Raw genomic sequence first — 16,418 nt, forward strand, 5'->3', positions numbered from 1 at the left:
TCTACGCTGTGGTATTACTACTAAAAGATCTGATTAGGTTACTTCTTCCATCACTGGTAATGGAACATTTTGGTCACCAGTTGTCATATCCTCCCATGCATCAGTGTTGACTCTTTATCTAGTCCTAAGACAAATTGTTATGATTCACATTAGATCTTGGTCTTTTTTTAATAACATTCTAGCCAAATGAAGGATTTCAGTCATTTCACATTGGGAGCTTAAGTTGTCAGAGAAACAAGCTGAGCAAACATTAGCAGCCCCTCCAGGAGTCCTGCATCCGCGCCAGAGTAACACGGATTCTTACAGTGAAACTGCTTTATTCAGTATCTTAATCACCCACTCAGTTTGTTTTGGAGATGAGGAAACCTCGGATAATTCGACTCCGGGTAAGGAATCCTGACTGCAATGATGGCAATAGTGACGAAGATCACAACTGATCCCATGCTACTTCAGGATGTCACTAAAGTCTTTTGGTTTTGTTTTGACTGAGAGACCGCTGGAGGCAAACAATTACATCTGGTGCATTAATCTGTAGCTCAATCATAGTGCAAAAAAAACGTTAACATGAAAGAGATAAGCCACTGTTGTGAAATGTTTTAGCAAAGTAATGTAGCACTCAGCTGCTGCATGATGAAATGAAACCATGTGATCAGTAATGAGTTTGACTCACTGAGCTGCTGAACTTCCTCCTCACTCAGACACTGATGGTAACCATTAGAACAACATGGAGCTGTGTCTTTGAACTCCTTCACCTCTTCCTCTCTCTGCCTTATCTCAAACTCAGTTCCATTATATCAGCTCCTTCACTTCCACCAGCTTTTGTTTGCTCCTTTCTTCATTTATTTTCTCTCTTTTTCCTTCCTAACTCTACCTCCTCTGAGGGATGCTCTTGCTATCGGGGCTGACACCACTTAGTGATACATGTGTATAATATACTGTTAATGTTTGTGCCCCTGGGCTGCTGTGATTGCAGATATGCCCCAGACTGAACTCCTGGCACCAGGTGGCTAATGCACATGTGACACACACTCAGTACACACAGCTTCCTGTGCACTGCAGGTAAATCACCTTGGGAATTATAGTATATTTGCACTCATTAAACTTGCCATGTATGTAATCCATGAAGTGCCCTCACATTCTAGAACAAATGATCAAATGATAATTTAATGCTGAAAGCATGCAATAAGTCTTCTCGTATTATTTTACCTGAGCTATAACTTGATAAATATGAATAAATAAATGTGTTTCTTTTGGTCCAAATAATGTATTAGGCTAATATGATTATTAGGTAGTGTCAATTTAAAATTTTAAATGTCCCATATTGTAAAAAGTAACATTTGCATGTCCTTTTCTTAAATCATACAGCAGGTATAGATGCTATATAAATACTGTGGACTTTTAAAAACATTATGTCCAAAAAGAAATGCACACACCTGTCTCCAGAAACTGTGCCTTTAACAAGCCACTAGGACCACTAGGTGTATGGTTGTGATGTCACCACTTTACTATATATACTGTAGATAAAAAGTGCTGCTATAGTGTTGACGGTGCAGTGCTGCAGAGAGCGCAGATGTGAAAGACAAAGAAACGCTGACCAACCAGAGCTAACTGGGCTATTTCAGGATATGTTTACATATTATTATTCTATTTTATTTGTCATTTCTATTCAGTGTTATTGTCCATTGTTATAATTTCTCTTTATATATTTCTTTATGTAAGTTGTATTTTTTTCTTTTCAAGAATGTAGCAATTATAAGGAACCAAATTTCCCCCCGGGGATCAATAACGTTTTTCTATTCTCTTCTATTCAGTATTATTACAAGCTGCAACAGTGACACTATTGTTTTCACCTTGTGAGTGTGCGTGTGTGTGTGTGTGTGTGTATGTGTGTGTGTGTGTGTGTGTGTGTGTGTGTGTGTGTGTGTGTGTGTGTGTGTGTGTGTGTGTGTGTGTGTGTGTGTTTCATCATGATGAAATGTGGTCTGGGAGACTTCTACTGTCTCCGGCTCTTAAGTCTGACCTAACACCCTTTCAAATACGATTTCTGGGTCCAAACGCTTCTTTGAAACAAAACAGACAACAACGGCCGAATATGTGAACAATTACATCACTCACTTTCTTCAGTGAGACACCTTTAGTGAGACACATCGATAGAAAAGAGCTAAATTGACGCTTCCATTGTTTTTTAAAAACTAAGATCTGTTCAAACAACGGGGGAAACACAGCACTGAGATGTTGCAGAAACAGGAGGCTCGGACCTAGCCTGACTCCTCCAGATGGATTGATTCGCATTTGCTCAGCATATGGTTTGGAGATCTTTTGATAAGGAGCAGAATACTGGTTGCTGATTGGATAAACCATCTGTCTATCACCAACACAAGGCCCAAATCAACCAATCAGATAAACGAAGCGCATGACATGCTAACAGCGTCGAGGCAAAGCTCAGAAAGTAAACAACATGTAGGTAAAGGATTTTTTCTGTTTGTGTAACGTGAATTTATGGATAAAAGGCACAATTTCAGGAGCCCGGTCCGTATTCAACAGAAGGATCCAAGAGAAAAAAGCGTTAGTGAGTGGCTTGCTCCATAGCTGCACTCATCTCATCCATGGAAGCCTCCATGTTGTTTACACTGAACAGTCGATTCTCGTTGCAGCACACTTTTGATCTGCAAGTAAAATACAAAGATCGAGATCAGGATGGTCTCGCGAGGCTAGCTTGGACCGATGAGATTCGACGCGGAAATCATATTTTGAAAGGCCGTTACATCATGACTTGACAGCCGGATAGTGCAGGAACTATTACAGAGGTGGTTTTGAGTATTTTGCCAGGTGTTTATATTTCTGTCTTTCTGTTACCGTGATAGCAACCGTGAAAAATACAGTCAGAAACTTAACAGGTGTGTAGTTGAGATCAAAGGCTGAAAATGGGTGTTTAAACCGAGCTGGGGGCTGGAAGTAGGGGGATAGGAAGTAGGGAAGAGGTCATTGCTCCACCACTCTACGCCCCTGGCCCAATTTGGTGTTGTGACTGCAGTGATCCCATTATAAGATGGCCTTTAGTTTATTCATATATTCAGTTAGATGTTTGACTTCTCTGATAACTTTTTACTGCCTTCTGTCAGTTTTGGGGCTCCATACACAAAGGGTGTGAAAACCAATCTAGCTCTTACAAGAATAAAAGTTCAAGAAAGCAGGCTCAGCTTTAAAGCTCAACATACTATAGGCCTACTACCTTTGCACAATCTTCGTCTGAAAGCCTGTCAAATCCTAATGAATAAATGATGAATGCCCCGCGAAGAATCATATCGTTCCCACTGACTGAGCCAGCTGAGATGCTTTACACGCTGACTTCTGTTTCGTCCTTTTATTCATCGCCATAATCACTCTGTGCCAACCTCTCGCCACACCCCCTTCTCATCTTTACTTCAGGTTTCTTCCCTTTCTGATCTGCTCCATCAATATATCTCCCCTCTTTCTCTCCTCATCCCCCCTTGCACGCTATTGTGTACAGACCAAATCACCTCCCTCTGCCCCCGTGATCCGCTTCACCTTAATCTTCATGAAGAAAGGAAGTGGATGAAGAGGACTAGGTGGTGGATGCGGCAATGGCTTGGGGGTGGAAGAAGACAATAGAGGGGAGATGAGAGAGGAGAGAAAAGAGAGGTGAGAGGAAGAGGAGATGGGGCCGAAGAGTGAGATGAGATGCAGCTACAAAGCTTGTGGAGAGTCAGTCGCCGCGCAAAACAATTTCCTACACCAATTTTTAAAGAAGACAGGCTTAACAAGATTTTGGTCTGAGAGAAACTGTGTTTGTGTGTGTGTGTGTGTGTGTGTGTGTGTGTGTGTGTGACTCTGGTGCCTCCCTCAGTGAAAGCTTGAAAAAATGAAGTGCTAATGAGAGTGCTTAATTAAACATAGCATTTATAAAGGAAAGACAGGACAGGAGATTTTAATGAATTCTCCCTCTTCTCTTTATCTCGCCGGGTTCAGCTCTCATCAGCACCAATACACACACACACACACACACACACACACACACACACACACACACACACACACACACACACACACACACACACACACACACACACACACACACACAGTCCACATGGGACCGTTATTTATCTCCACCAACTGGAGAGTCAATTAAAATAGTTTTCTGGAACCACTTCTGATTCTGATAGTGCCATAAAAGCTTTCATACAAAAAAAGCAAGTCAATTGAAACAACACTGAATTTGTAGCAGTCCAATACATTTGCTTCATCCCTGTGGATTACCGATTTGTTGTCTAAATCATGACATTCAGAAGTATCGTCTGGGAATATGAGTAAGTTGCCGCTGTCGTAAAGAAGCAGACATGCAGGGGGGCTTTCTCAAAATCCTTCTTGGCCAAACAAACTGTCAGCATCTCCTTCTCCTAAAGTTATCTCTCAAACTTTCCTTTGCTTCTCATTATTGTTGGTGGCCGTCATCTTTCATCTCATTCACAAAGTTAGGGATCCCTCTTGGAAACTAGAGTTACCAGAGAAACTACCATAAAGTGCAAAACTGTCAGGAAGATGTCAGAGATGCAATATGAAGCCCACGTCTGCCCTGCGTGTGAGGCTGGATGATGACATGCGTGGGGGCTGTTGGCAAATAGCTGACGGATAGCTGAGTGATCTCTGAACAAGCTGGCTCAGTATAGACTGACATCAACTCAACCTGTTACCAAGACAACTGTCCACAAGGTATCATGCCTCTGTGGTTACTGTCACAATAGTAACCTGACCTACCCCCACAGAGCTTTGTCAGAGCTGGAGAAAAGTCTGGCTGCACGGGTTAATGTTCTGGAACAGGGGAAAATGTTGTAGCTTGTTTGTATTTCTTCAAACCAATCACAATCATTATGGATGATGCAGTGTGAGTGGGATAGGAGAGCGGCGGCTGAAATAGCCTGCCAATGGTACTCAATTACTCCTTTAAAATTGAAAGTCAGTACTAAAATATGAAAATTACTTAAAGTCCCAGTCAGCAAACATCTGTTAGATAATATTCACTGAAGCTGACACTATGCTCCAACAGAACAACATAAATCATCTGGTTTTAGAAAAAAAACGCGCCTCTACGTGCACCTAGAGCTTGTTGTTTTTTTGCAAAAATCCACAGCGCCTGTATCATCCTGTTCACTCAGCACAGTTCACAGTTCGTGCACACGCCACAGATCCCCCCTCCATGTTCGCGCATCTTCCATGCTGCTTAACAATCAGAGAAGACACAGGCAAATGCACAGGAATTTGGCGCACGCGCACAGACGAGCACTCGATTTGTTGGAGCGGAGGAGCTCGGTGGTAGAGGGAGAGGGGAGTGAGGGTTGTAAACATTCGAAATTTGACTGAGTCAATTCAATCTGCCAGACTTGTTGGCTGCTGCTTTAAAATCAGTGATGTGGACTTGAGACTTGGTGACTTGGACTTGACTCAAGTCACTGTTTTGATGACTTGCACTTTGACTTGACGGAAAATAAATGACTTAAGACTCAACTTGGACATGGAAGTAAAAGACTTGACTTGACAGACATGATGACTTTAATGACTTGTCTGTGCCCATTTTATGTTTTCAGTTTAAATATAAAATATTAAAATTGTCTATGCTTACATTATAAGTGTCTGTGTAACGTAACTAAGTATCTGTGATGGCTGAGCTAACGTTAGCCTGATACAATCTGTTCCATCACAAATTTGTAGCTAGCTAGTGTTGAAAACGACTTGCCTTAAAGGTTGAATATGTAGAATCTTTATTAAAAGCTATATTTTAAAATATAAACAATACACCCAGGGCAGTTTGAGGGGTACAGAATGAAAGTATTGCTTTTCCATTAAATATATTTAGTCTGACTTAATGTTTAATTTTTTTGGGGGGTTTGGCAATGACTTTCTGTCCTGTTCTGTTTCCATGGCAGCAGCCAATGGCGTTGGGCGGTGCGGGTTGCCAGGGTTGTCTGTTGTTTGGTGCAGCTACTGTAGGCTGGCACTGGGTGAAATGGAGTTTACAAATCCTGCAGCTGCTTATTTGTCCCAGCAGCTGAGTGAGTGGAGACGGGCAAAAACCAGAGTCGGAATAGACCAAGCATTCACTCCATGGACTGAGATAAAGGAGTTCAACGGCATTAGAACACACGTAATTGCTGCATTTCTCCTTGATCGGGAAGCTAACTTTCATCTTTACTTAGCTGTAACGGCTAACAGTAACTGTTTGTCAAACTTCTCTAATACTTGTTTTTATGGTGTGATTTGCAGGAGGGGACGTGTTCAATCAGGCTCAAACCAACTCCGGTCTTCTGTAGCTACTGGGCCGGGTCTGACAAACCTGGCAACCCGACTGCTTTTAATTATTTTTTGTTGTTGCGACTCCTTATTCAAACTTTAACTAAGGACTCGACTTGATTTGCACAAGATAAAAAAATGACTTTGGAATTAGTTGAGACTTGGACTAAATGACTTCAGTCACATGTCTGCTTAAAAGCACAGTTAGCAGACACAAAGCAGATTGGGCTGTTTATGCATCTCTTAAGCTGCTGCAGTAATTTAAAGCTAATTATGTCTAATACTCTGCTGCTTCCTCTGTGTATCAGCACCATAATTATAATTAATACCTGGACTGATTTGATGCAAGGTCAGAGGTGATTCCAGTTCAGTAATCACCAAGAAGCACTTATGAAATATGATGGATCTCATGAGCCTCTTAAAACACACAGCAACAACTGCTTCCACTAATTGATACCTTGGCAGTCAAAATAATGAATACTGCATGAACTCAATGGAAATATCACATTTGCATGAATTATTAGTGTGTTGGTTGTCCCTCTGGGAGCACGAAGAGTAGGAAGATGAGTGATGGTGACACAGACAGAGAGCATGGGTATTCTCTAGTTTCTAGCAGCTGCATGGATTACAGCTGTGGATATAAAACTATATTCTTTAAGAATACATTCAGACCATGTATATTATTAAATAATTGCCTGGAGGATTATGCAGCATTGCAGCATAATGCATTGTCTAGTGTTTTATTCCAATAGCAGTCTGTAATCTTATAAATCCTGTCTAACACGGCAAGAATTTTTTTCTTTGCGCCATAGCATAGCCAATACTGCTGGGGTATATATTTTTTAGTTGAATAATGTGCAGAGCCATTTTATTCAAACCACCCTTGGGTTAAAGCCACACACACACACACACACACACACACACACACACACACACACACACACACACATACACACACACACACACACACACACACACACACACACACACACACACACACACACACACACACACACACACACACACACACACACACACACACACACACACACACACACTCACTTCTGTAGAGTATTGTAGTAACAGCAGAATCAAAGTCTGCCTTCCTATTCCACTCCGTCTCTCTCTCTCTCTCTGTCTATATTCATTGAGGTGAATGCAGAGCTAATCAATTCTCACTGGGCTCTGAAAGGCCAGGGCTCAGGCTACAGCCTTCTGCTCAATCTAATATCACACTCTGTCTTTTAGCTCCACCCACTCCCCCTCCTCACATCTGCCATAATTTGGAGATTTTCTCCAGTTTTTACACGGACGTTGTCTTGAAACCTTTTTTTTTTAACCAATTTGATGCCCTGCTTCTGTTTCTAATTCATGACATTTAAATATCACACTACATTGCGTGGAATTATTTATCTTTTTTGACAGAACGAGGGAGAAAGAAAAGAGAGAGATGATTGCAGAAGGGTAGGCAGGGTGAGAAGGTAAATTCTGAGACCAACAGTAAAGAAAGGGGAAAGTCAAGAAGCGCGCAGGAGAAATAATGAGAAAGAAATGAGAATCAATGGTGCTCCAACTTTAAAGGGGAAATGTGAAAAACATGGTTATATTCTCCAAAAAATACCTTGTGCAAGAAGTTCATGATTTAGATGACACAACTCAAGATAGTACAGTTAGACACGCAATAAACCTGCAATGTTCTCAAAAATGTAACATAGATTCTGCATTTAAGAGACTGTTGCAGTGGACAGGTCCCCAGAGAGTCTAGGTCCATTCTGGCAGAGGTCACTTGCGAACAGAGACCAATAGCCAGGGCATTAACCTGCTGTACAAAGCGTGTTTCTCTCCCGTAACCAAGCTGAAAGACCCGAGGCTGCAGATTACCAACAGCTGCACGAAAGCTATGTTATGGTGATAACAGAGACTAGCTGCACAAACACATCCTTGACTTAGCCGTGGAGCTAGCAAGCCGCATCATCTACAAGCTGCCTCTGCTGAGTGAGCAATCTCCGCCGGGATGGAGCTAGACTTTCCAGGGCATTGCCATCCATTGCAACAGTCTCTTGAACACAGAATCCCAGTTCAGGTATAGGTCATTTTAGATTTAGCTTTAGTTGTAAAGCCGCTAACTTTTGTACTGCTAACAGTTGTACTGCTAACAGTCTAACTGGCTCTGTGAGCTTCCTCCTGTCAGACTGGACCCTACAGTTTCACTCACTTCCGCCTCTCAAGGCCCAAGTGGCGTAAAAAAAAAAAAAACGTGAAAAGAAGCGATCGTAATTGTTTGCATTCAAACATATTTTGAAAGGGTGTTACGTTAGACTTTTAACAGCCCCATTAGAGAAAAGGGCAGGGTGAGGCTAGCTGGTTAGCATGCACATTTCAGTAGATATCTCTGCATTGTGGACAGTTCTTTTTGTATGTTTTAAAAATCTGGTGTCCTGGGATATGAGTCAAAGGGTCGATGAAGAAAGATGAAGAGGCAATTAGATCGGCTTTCTCCATGTGAGTTTGTTTCCAAATCATTTACTTGCAAGTGTAGCGTTCTGAAGTTTACAGGGCTTCTAAAGTAACTCTTTCCTGCTGACAAAAACTCACGAACAGACTACTCTTTGGAGCTGAGCAACACCCATTTATTTTCCTTAACTCCCCGCAAACAAATCAAAAACCCCTTGTCGCTTCTCTCTGGCGTCACACCCGAGCCCCACTCTCACACAAGGAAGGCCGTCTTCAAGATCTGCCCCGAAGGTCAGGTTCTGTAGAGTTTAAATACAGGTGGTGCAAACAGCCCAGCTGGCATGACATTTAGAGCAACATATCAGAACACAAGGGTGATTTGTCCTGTGTCTTGATATAATGATAAATTCCCATCACACTGGCCATATATTACACATTGAACCTCTAAAATTGAGACATATGCAGCTTTTACTGCCAGCCCAGTGACTCGGGCTCTTATCTCTACTTGTGGATTAGCACTCAGACTGTCCACTTAGACCTTTGCAGAGGAGCAGATAAGCTCCAGCCTATGAAGGGGCGCCCTTTAATACCAGAATTGGCTAACCATGAGATACTAAAAGTGTTGCCCATATGAAAGGGAGGGATTTTGAGTAAGAGTTTAAAATGTAATCTGCACCATCTGATTTAAAGTCTAACAATGTAATTTAAATTTTGTATTTGTTCTTTTAAATGAAACAACAATAACTTGTGAAAAATAATACAAGTACATTATATCACTAGCAGAACTTTTGTGCACCATAACATGCTGTCTGTAAATTGCAGACTACATTTCACAGCTCAGGCACCAGCTCTGTGCTTTCTTAAGAACTATATTTTAAAAGTCTACCCCTGAACTCAGCACAATAGAAATGAATACAAATTAGTTTAAATGAAGTGTTACATCTTTTAAGAACTAAATAAGATAACTAGACTGACTGTCAGTCATAATCAGTGCTACGCAGTTGTGATAGCCCCTCTGCTTGGTTTCATCACCTGATTAGTAATCAGCAGCATGGTGCACACCTGGGCTGTGTCACAAATTGCACACTTCCACCTTTATACTATATATATATTTTTTGAGTGCATAGTGCGTTTACACTGACGAAGCATGGCAAAATTGCAGTGCACTACGAGTACCCATATGGTGCAAATGTTGAGCGTGGATCGCTGGACACAATTTACCCTCAACTTTGCTACAAAGTGGAAGCTGTGGGCCACAGTACTTACGCTCCGATAGATGAAATAAACACGGCAAAAGCTTCTGCAACACAGCCACAAAATAGAGCGAGAATAACTAAATGGCAAAATTGTAGTCTGTAAACTATGACGAGTATTAGGGCCACTGTTCTGAGTTTTTGAGAATAAATTCCCAATAAAATTGGTTGCTTTGAGTCATATTTTATTTTAGTTTTAGTTTTCCTTTACATAAATAGACATTTCCACCATAAGTTGGTACATACAAATCCACCCAGTTGCAGGAAATTATGTGTTTGACGCTCAAAACTTTCTGGGCGAAGTCCCCTTAACCACCGCACGGTGTAGATGTACTACATGTAAGTGTACCAACGTATCTGATTTGAGACACAGCTCTGGGCCAGATGTGCCCCACACCACATTAGACAGGGCAGTGCAGAAGGCAGACTTCCTCTCACACATACCCCTACAGCACATTTCCACTCATCCACTCACTACACTGTTGACGTTACACAATCATCCAATCTATATATCTGTTTTAAATTACTTAATTTGCTAGTATACCCATGTGTTTCCCATTTGTGGGCTATGAGCCGGCTGTGACACAGTGCCTAAGTGGCATAAGCAAATGAGTTCTGACGCAGCAGATGGAGGCTTAAAGATGCACTTGGTTTCTTCCAGACAGCTATCAGTCTATATATTAATAATATAATATAATGGGAAATTCATTTTTTTCACTCCGTTATTATTATTCATGTTACACACACACAGGCCCGAAATACACACAAATGCACAAACAGGACCTATATACATGCAATTAATGGAGAGATGTCAGAGCAAGGGGGCTGCTAATAGCTCAGCACCCCGAGCAGTTGGGGGTTAGGTGCCTTGGTCAACAGCACCTCGGCAGTGCCCAGGAGATGGCACCTCTCAGCTGGTTCCCAGCTGGTTCCCAGCTGAGTCACCTATGGACTGAGCTATATTATATATATATATATATATATTTATATATATATATATATATATACACACATGGTTAAGTGCTCCTTTAAAGAAAATATATATGTATTTTTTTTAATATATTTTTTTGCATGCATACTCTTATGCAGAGCTGCCTTGTGTTCTTTTCTTTAGCATATTCTATATATATATATATAGGAGCCATAGCCATATGGCTATATATGTAGCCTTAAATAAATATATATATATATATATATATATATACACACATGGTTAAGTGCTCCTTTAAAGAAAAAAAAAATATATATTTTTTAATATATTTTTTTGCATGCATACTCTTATGCGGAGCTGCCTTGTGTTCTTTTCTTTAGCATATTCTGATTGCTGTATGATGGTATTTATCATATATATATATATATATATATATATATATATATATATATATATATATATATATATATATATATATATATATATATATATATATATATATATCCATATATGTATGGATATGGTATATTATAAGTATAGTATAAGTATAATGGAAGATTTAAGTGATATAAAGTAAGTTCCAGGTGGACCTGTGAACCTGGTTCTTTGAGTGTCCACTAGGAGCAGGTTTCATAACAGAGCAGCTTCTCATTGACCCCCATGTTAAACAGGCCGGTTTCACAGCATCATCTGGCCTGGTACAAAAAAACATTCTAGTCTGTATGTTTAGGTCATATTTCCATGACAACACTGAGGGTGGTCCATTTTTTCATACCAGTGCCCTTTTTTGGTAAGAGGAAATGAGGAGGAGTCAAAGCCTGAGAAGATGGAGATTCAGATCGGCGAGTACGACTGGATCAAGTTGAGAGAATGGAACTCGACGGGTATGCTACGTCCATTTGTTATACAGTCTATGGTGTGGACTGAAGATAACACACTTTGACTGATGAACTGCTCTTATGAGCCATGTTCAAAATCTCTTCTGTATATGCAGCCCTACTGTATGTTTAAACAGCACAGGGGCTGCACTGGAGGGCATGTTGTTTAAGGTGCCTGTGAGACAATGTAATACAATCCAAGAGGTCCAGTTTGAGTAACAGATTAGTGTGTTTCAAGCCTTATCAGATGACAAAATACTGCACAGCATTTCAGAATATGTGGACAAGATTTTATAACAAAATTATCAAAATGGCAATTATTTTATCTCCTATCACAATGACCATGGGGTATAGATTACGGTGTTCACATTACAAAGTAATCAATTAGGAATCTGCGTTTGCCTGTATATAATTGGATAATACAGTGCTTTGCTAGATGACACTACATTGCCAACCCCACTCATTGCCAGACTGGCTCTATTGAAATGAATGAGAGAGTTATGGGTTGTTCCACAGAGCTCCTGCAGATTTTCTTCTTGGCTCACAAACAGTTCGAGTCATGGCTGTCTGAACCACTACTGCAGTGGCCACTATTAAAACAAAGCATAGGGCTGGGCAGTATGGCCTGAAATTTACATTATATAAATGTATCATTTAGAAATGTACAGGTATATGTATAATTTGAAGCACTGCCGGTAACTTTATATCATAATATATTCAAATGCATACTAAAGGGCAAACTCATACCATAGTGCAAGGCTGCTGGATTATGGTAAAAGTCATAGTCACAATTATTTTGGTCCATATTGAGATCACAGTCATTTAACAATATTATTCATTGACTTTGGAAACATCATGAATTTGTTAAACTTAAAAATTGTCTTTGTATTTCCTTGAACTCTAAATATAATTTGACAGAAAAACAAATAAAAGTAAAAATGAAAAAGAGATAAATAAATTATAAAATATAAAGTAAAAATATATAACAATATAAATAAGTTTAGGTTGTGTATGTAAAGGAATAATTCTGGTCCTGTGTTTCTATTTTGTTGTTGTATGACAGCTGTAGCAAAAAGTTTAATGTGTAGCCCGGAGGGCGAACAGAAAGGACAGAAGAAGGAAACATGCTGCCATGTCTTCATTAAACGACGGTACATGGAAAACTATAACGCTGTTCCATATTTTGCTCACAACCTGAAAACTCTTAAATATCTTTTCAACATTTTGGTAAACATTCCAGTCAGTAACTGCGTGAAATTGGAAAAAGCACAGAGCTGAAAAGGAAAGTGGTGTTCTGGCTTTATAACGCAAGACAAAACAAGAGCATCATTGTGAAACAGAATATGGCACAACAATTGGTCCCTCTGATTATCTTGTTGTCATGATCTTCAGAAGCCAAAGTGGTGATTGAAATAAAATGGATTAAAATGAATCGAGCAGCCCTACCATAGAACGCATTTATACCTGTGTACTTTCTATAAAGTTTATACTGTCCAACCCCTAAAACTACAATGCAGATGAAGATCTAAAAATAGACATTTGCTAAATGACTGAAAGCTGCAGCTTCTGGACTGCATTTGAAAAAAGACAGTCAAGCCTCCAAGCTTTCCCGCCGCAGTAAAATCTACTGTAGCTGTGAAATTCGCAAAACACACAAAGCCTCCATCGATATTGGACACATCAGCAGTGTCTGCACTTCACTTCGGCTATTTGACTCAGTGAGCTGGTCCCCCCCCTACACAGCACTGTTGGAGCTCCTCCACACTGCCCGGAACAGAGGATATAATGATATAGCAGCACCAGAGAAAGAAGTGTGTGTGTGTGTGTGTGTGTGTGTGTGTGTGTGTGTTACAGGAAAAAAGGACAGTATGAAGAGAGTACAAGAGATACAGCAGTAGAACAAAAGCGACACTCGAGTGATTGATGGAACAATACAATGGCTGCTCATTAGAGAGAAACTAGCCTGAGCATGTGTTTGCATGTGTGTGTGTGTGTGTGTGTGTGTGTGTGTATGTGTGTGTGTGTGTGTGTGTGTGTGTGTGTGTGCGTACATTGTGTTTGAGTGTTTGCTCAATGGCCTGCAGCTGAAAAAAACCTAGACAGAGCTGGTGGAGAGAGATATAGACACACAGGGCAGTGTCAAAGTACTACACACACACACGCACACACACACACACACACACACACACACACACACACACACACACACACACACACACACACACACACACACACACACACACACACACACACACACACACACACACTGAAGCAGAACTCTAGCATCAACATGGATACAGGAGTGTGGCTGTGGACCAGCTGCTATATATAGCGCATGGGGAAAACTAGAGTAACACAAATGTGTTTTGCAGCTGACTGTCCTTCATAGTTGGGGGGGGGGGGGGGGGTATTGATATTTAAAGTATCAATAATCATGCGCACCAGCACCTCGTAACAGCCTGCCTAAACTAGTCACATGTAGGAGCAGGTGCAGGTTGAGTTATGCTACGATGTTCAAGTGCCCTGCACTATCCAGCAACTAGTACTACTAGCAATAGCTCAGTCCATAGGTGACTTGCTTGGGAACTGGAGGGTCGCTGGTTTGAGTCCGGGACTGGTGGCTGGAGAGGTGCCAGTTCATCTCCTGGGCACTGCCGAGGTGCTGTGGAAAGGAATTCTTCTTCTTCTAAAAATAGAGCTTTTGGAGTTACACATAGGTGAGCAGGTGTGGTACAGGGTTGAGCGAAGCTGAGGCCAACAGGTCTAAAGCACTATGATGGGACACCTAACTTAGAATATTTATAGCTCACTAATAACTTGTTGAACTTCTAGGAAAGCTGTATTTATCCAGAGAGAGAGAGAGAGAGAGAGAAATATTTTAAGGGAATATAATTTGAAGATTGCGGTTTTGTTTCTAAGTCACAAATGTATAGCTGAAAATCACTTTTTTTCTATAATTTCACTTTAAAAATGTTAATTTTGCACAACAGTTCTTAACACAATAATACGTATTTCTCAGTGTCAAGTATTCAATTCGAATGAGTAGAGAAAAATAGGCTGTTATTATATGTTAGGCTGCTAGGCGTGCTCTTATTTCATATGTATATATGGAGTTGGCGTGCAACCGTATATTATAATTACACAGGTTCCCAACTAATGACACTTTCTAATCAAGTGTAAATAAAGAAAGTCTGCTGCTCCCTTTACCTGAACTAATTACAGACACACCTGAAACTCCAGGTCCTGCTCTCATTGGAGGACTTGAAAGAAGTTTGAAATAACCTGGAGGCAGACACGCCTGGCTGTAGATATTCTGCATGATAGATTTTCATATATATTTGCTGTTTTCACTTGTTATTTGATATATTTTATTGTATTATTGTCATGTATTTTGTATTGGCTGCTCATTCTGTTTGTCAGAAACGTTGTCAGCCGTGCTGCTGTCTGTCTCAGGACACTCTGTTTAATGTCAGCAGCTCTTTCTGTGAAATAAATAAAAATCCTCCAGCCTCTCAAACGCAGGTTAAATGTTAAAGCTAATAACGCAGAAACATTAATGTTTTGGAATCAACAATCAACCTGTAAGGTAAACTTGCCTTTAGCTGCATTAATAATTAACATGTTTTTCTCCCGGTTAAGCTGCGTTAGCAGCAGATGGAGGCAGCACCGGCAAGAAAACACTTTTCAAAAATATGTAATGTAATGAACGGCAATCTAAAAGTTAACCTCTCACAAAGCTAACATTAGTAACAAGCTAACGTTGATAGTTTATGTAGCTGAGCTTAACATGTGTCCTGACTTGACTGACCCATGTGGGTGCATTTTCAGGGCCCTGATAAAATTTTATGTGGTCCATCCAGCGGCCTTATTTTCTGATCTGACCAACCTCTGGCAACACACCTACAATTTCCGTAGACCTATAACTGGGGTTGGGAACCGAAACATGATGCCTACACGGCACCGGTTCCTAAACAAATGGTATCTACAGGAGACGGTATTTGTCGTTGATCGCCCTTTTTTTATTCTTAAAGTATCAATATCGGCACCTTTTAGGAAGCAGCGCCGTTTTAAAAGTATCGTTTTAGCACCGGTATCGGAAAAAACCCAAACGATACCCAGCCCTACATATAATAGTTACACAGGTGATGTGTGTTTCATTTAGGCATTACATTAACATGATCTTCACAGGGGGATGAAAAGCGACTTTCGACTTTCGACTTTCCACTGTTCACAAGTGCACACACACATGTACACACACTTACCTTTTTGGTGAAGTCCATGGCTTTGAGGATGGAAAGGTTGAGTGTTTCCAGCGAGGCAAGAACTCCCTCATAGTCCCCCATGTGCTTGGCAAAGTAGTCTGCACACACACACACACACACACACACACACACACACACACACACACACACGCACAGACACACACACACACACACACACACACACACACACACAGGCAAATTGGCACATTTATACTAATACTTTTTAAATGATTTGCAGTGTCTGAATTTATATTTTAAATGAAAATAATTGCATTCACGTAAAGAGAGAGGGAATGGGGGCAGCGAGAGGGAAGAGTACGTGTGTGTTTTAAAG

The 16,418-nt window shown here is 40.6% G+C and overlaps 1 protein-coding gene across 1 annotated transcript in view; it reads right to left on the minus strand.

Moving 5' to 3' along the window:
• The window catches only part of necab2 (N-terminal EF-hand calcium binding protein 2), a gene marked incomplete at its 5' end in the record, with an annotated part of 194,659 nt that overhangs the window by 103,386 nt on the left and 74,855 nt on the right, over window positions 1-16,418 (minus strand). The window contains one exon of the mRNA XM_083916290.1: window positions 16,085-16,182. Within this exon, the coding sequence (XP_083772416.1) occupies window positions 16,085-16,182 (98 nt within the window). The remainder of the gene's footprint in view (window positions 1-16,084; window positions 16,183-16,418) is intronic.

This window comes from Echiichthys vipera (genome assembly GCF_963691815.1).
Source record: "Echiichthys vipera genome assembly, chromosome: 7".
Lineage (NCBI taxonomy): Eukaryota > Metazoa > Chordata > Actinopteri > Perciformes > Trachinidae > Echiichthys > Echiichthys vipera.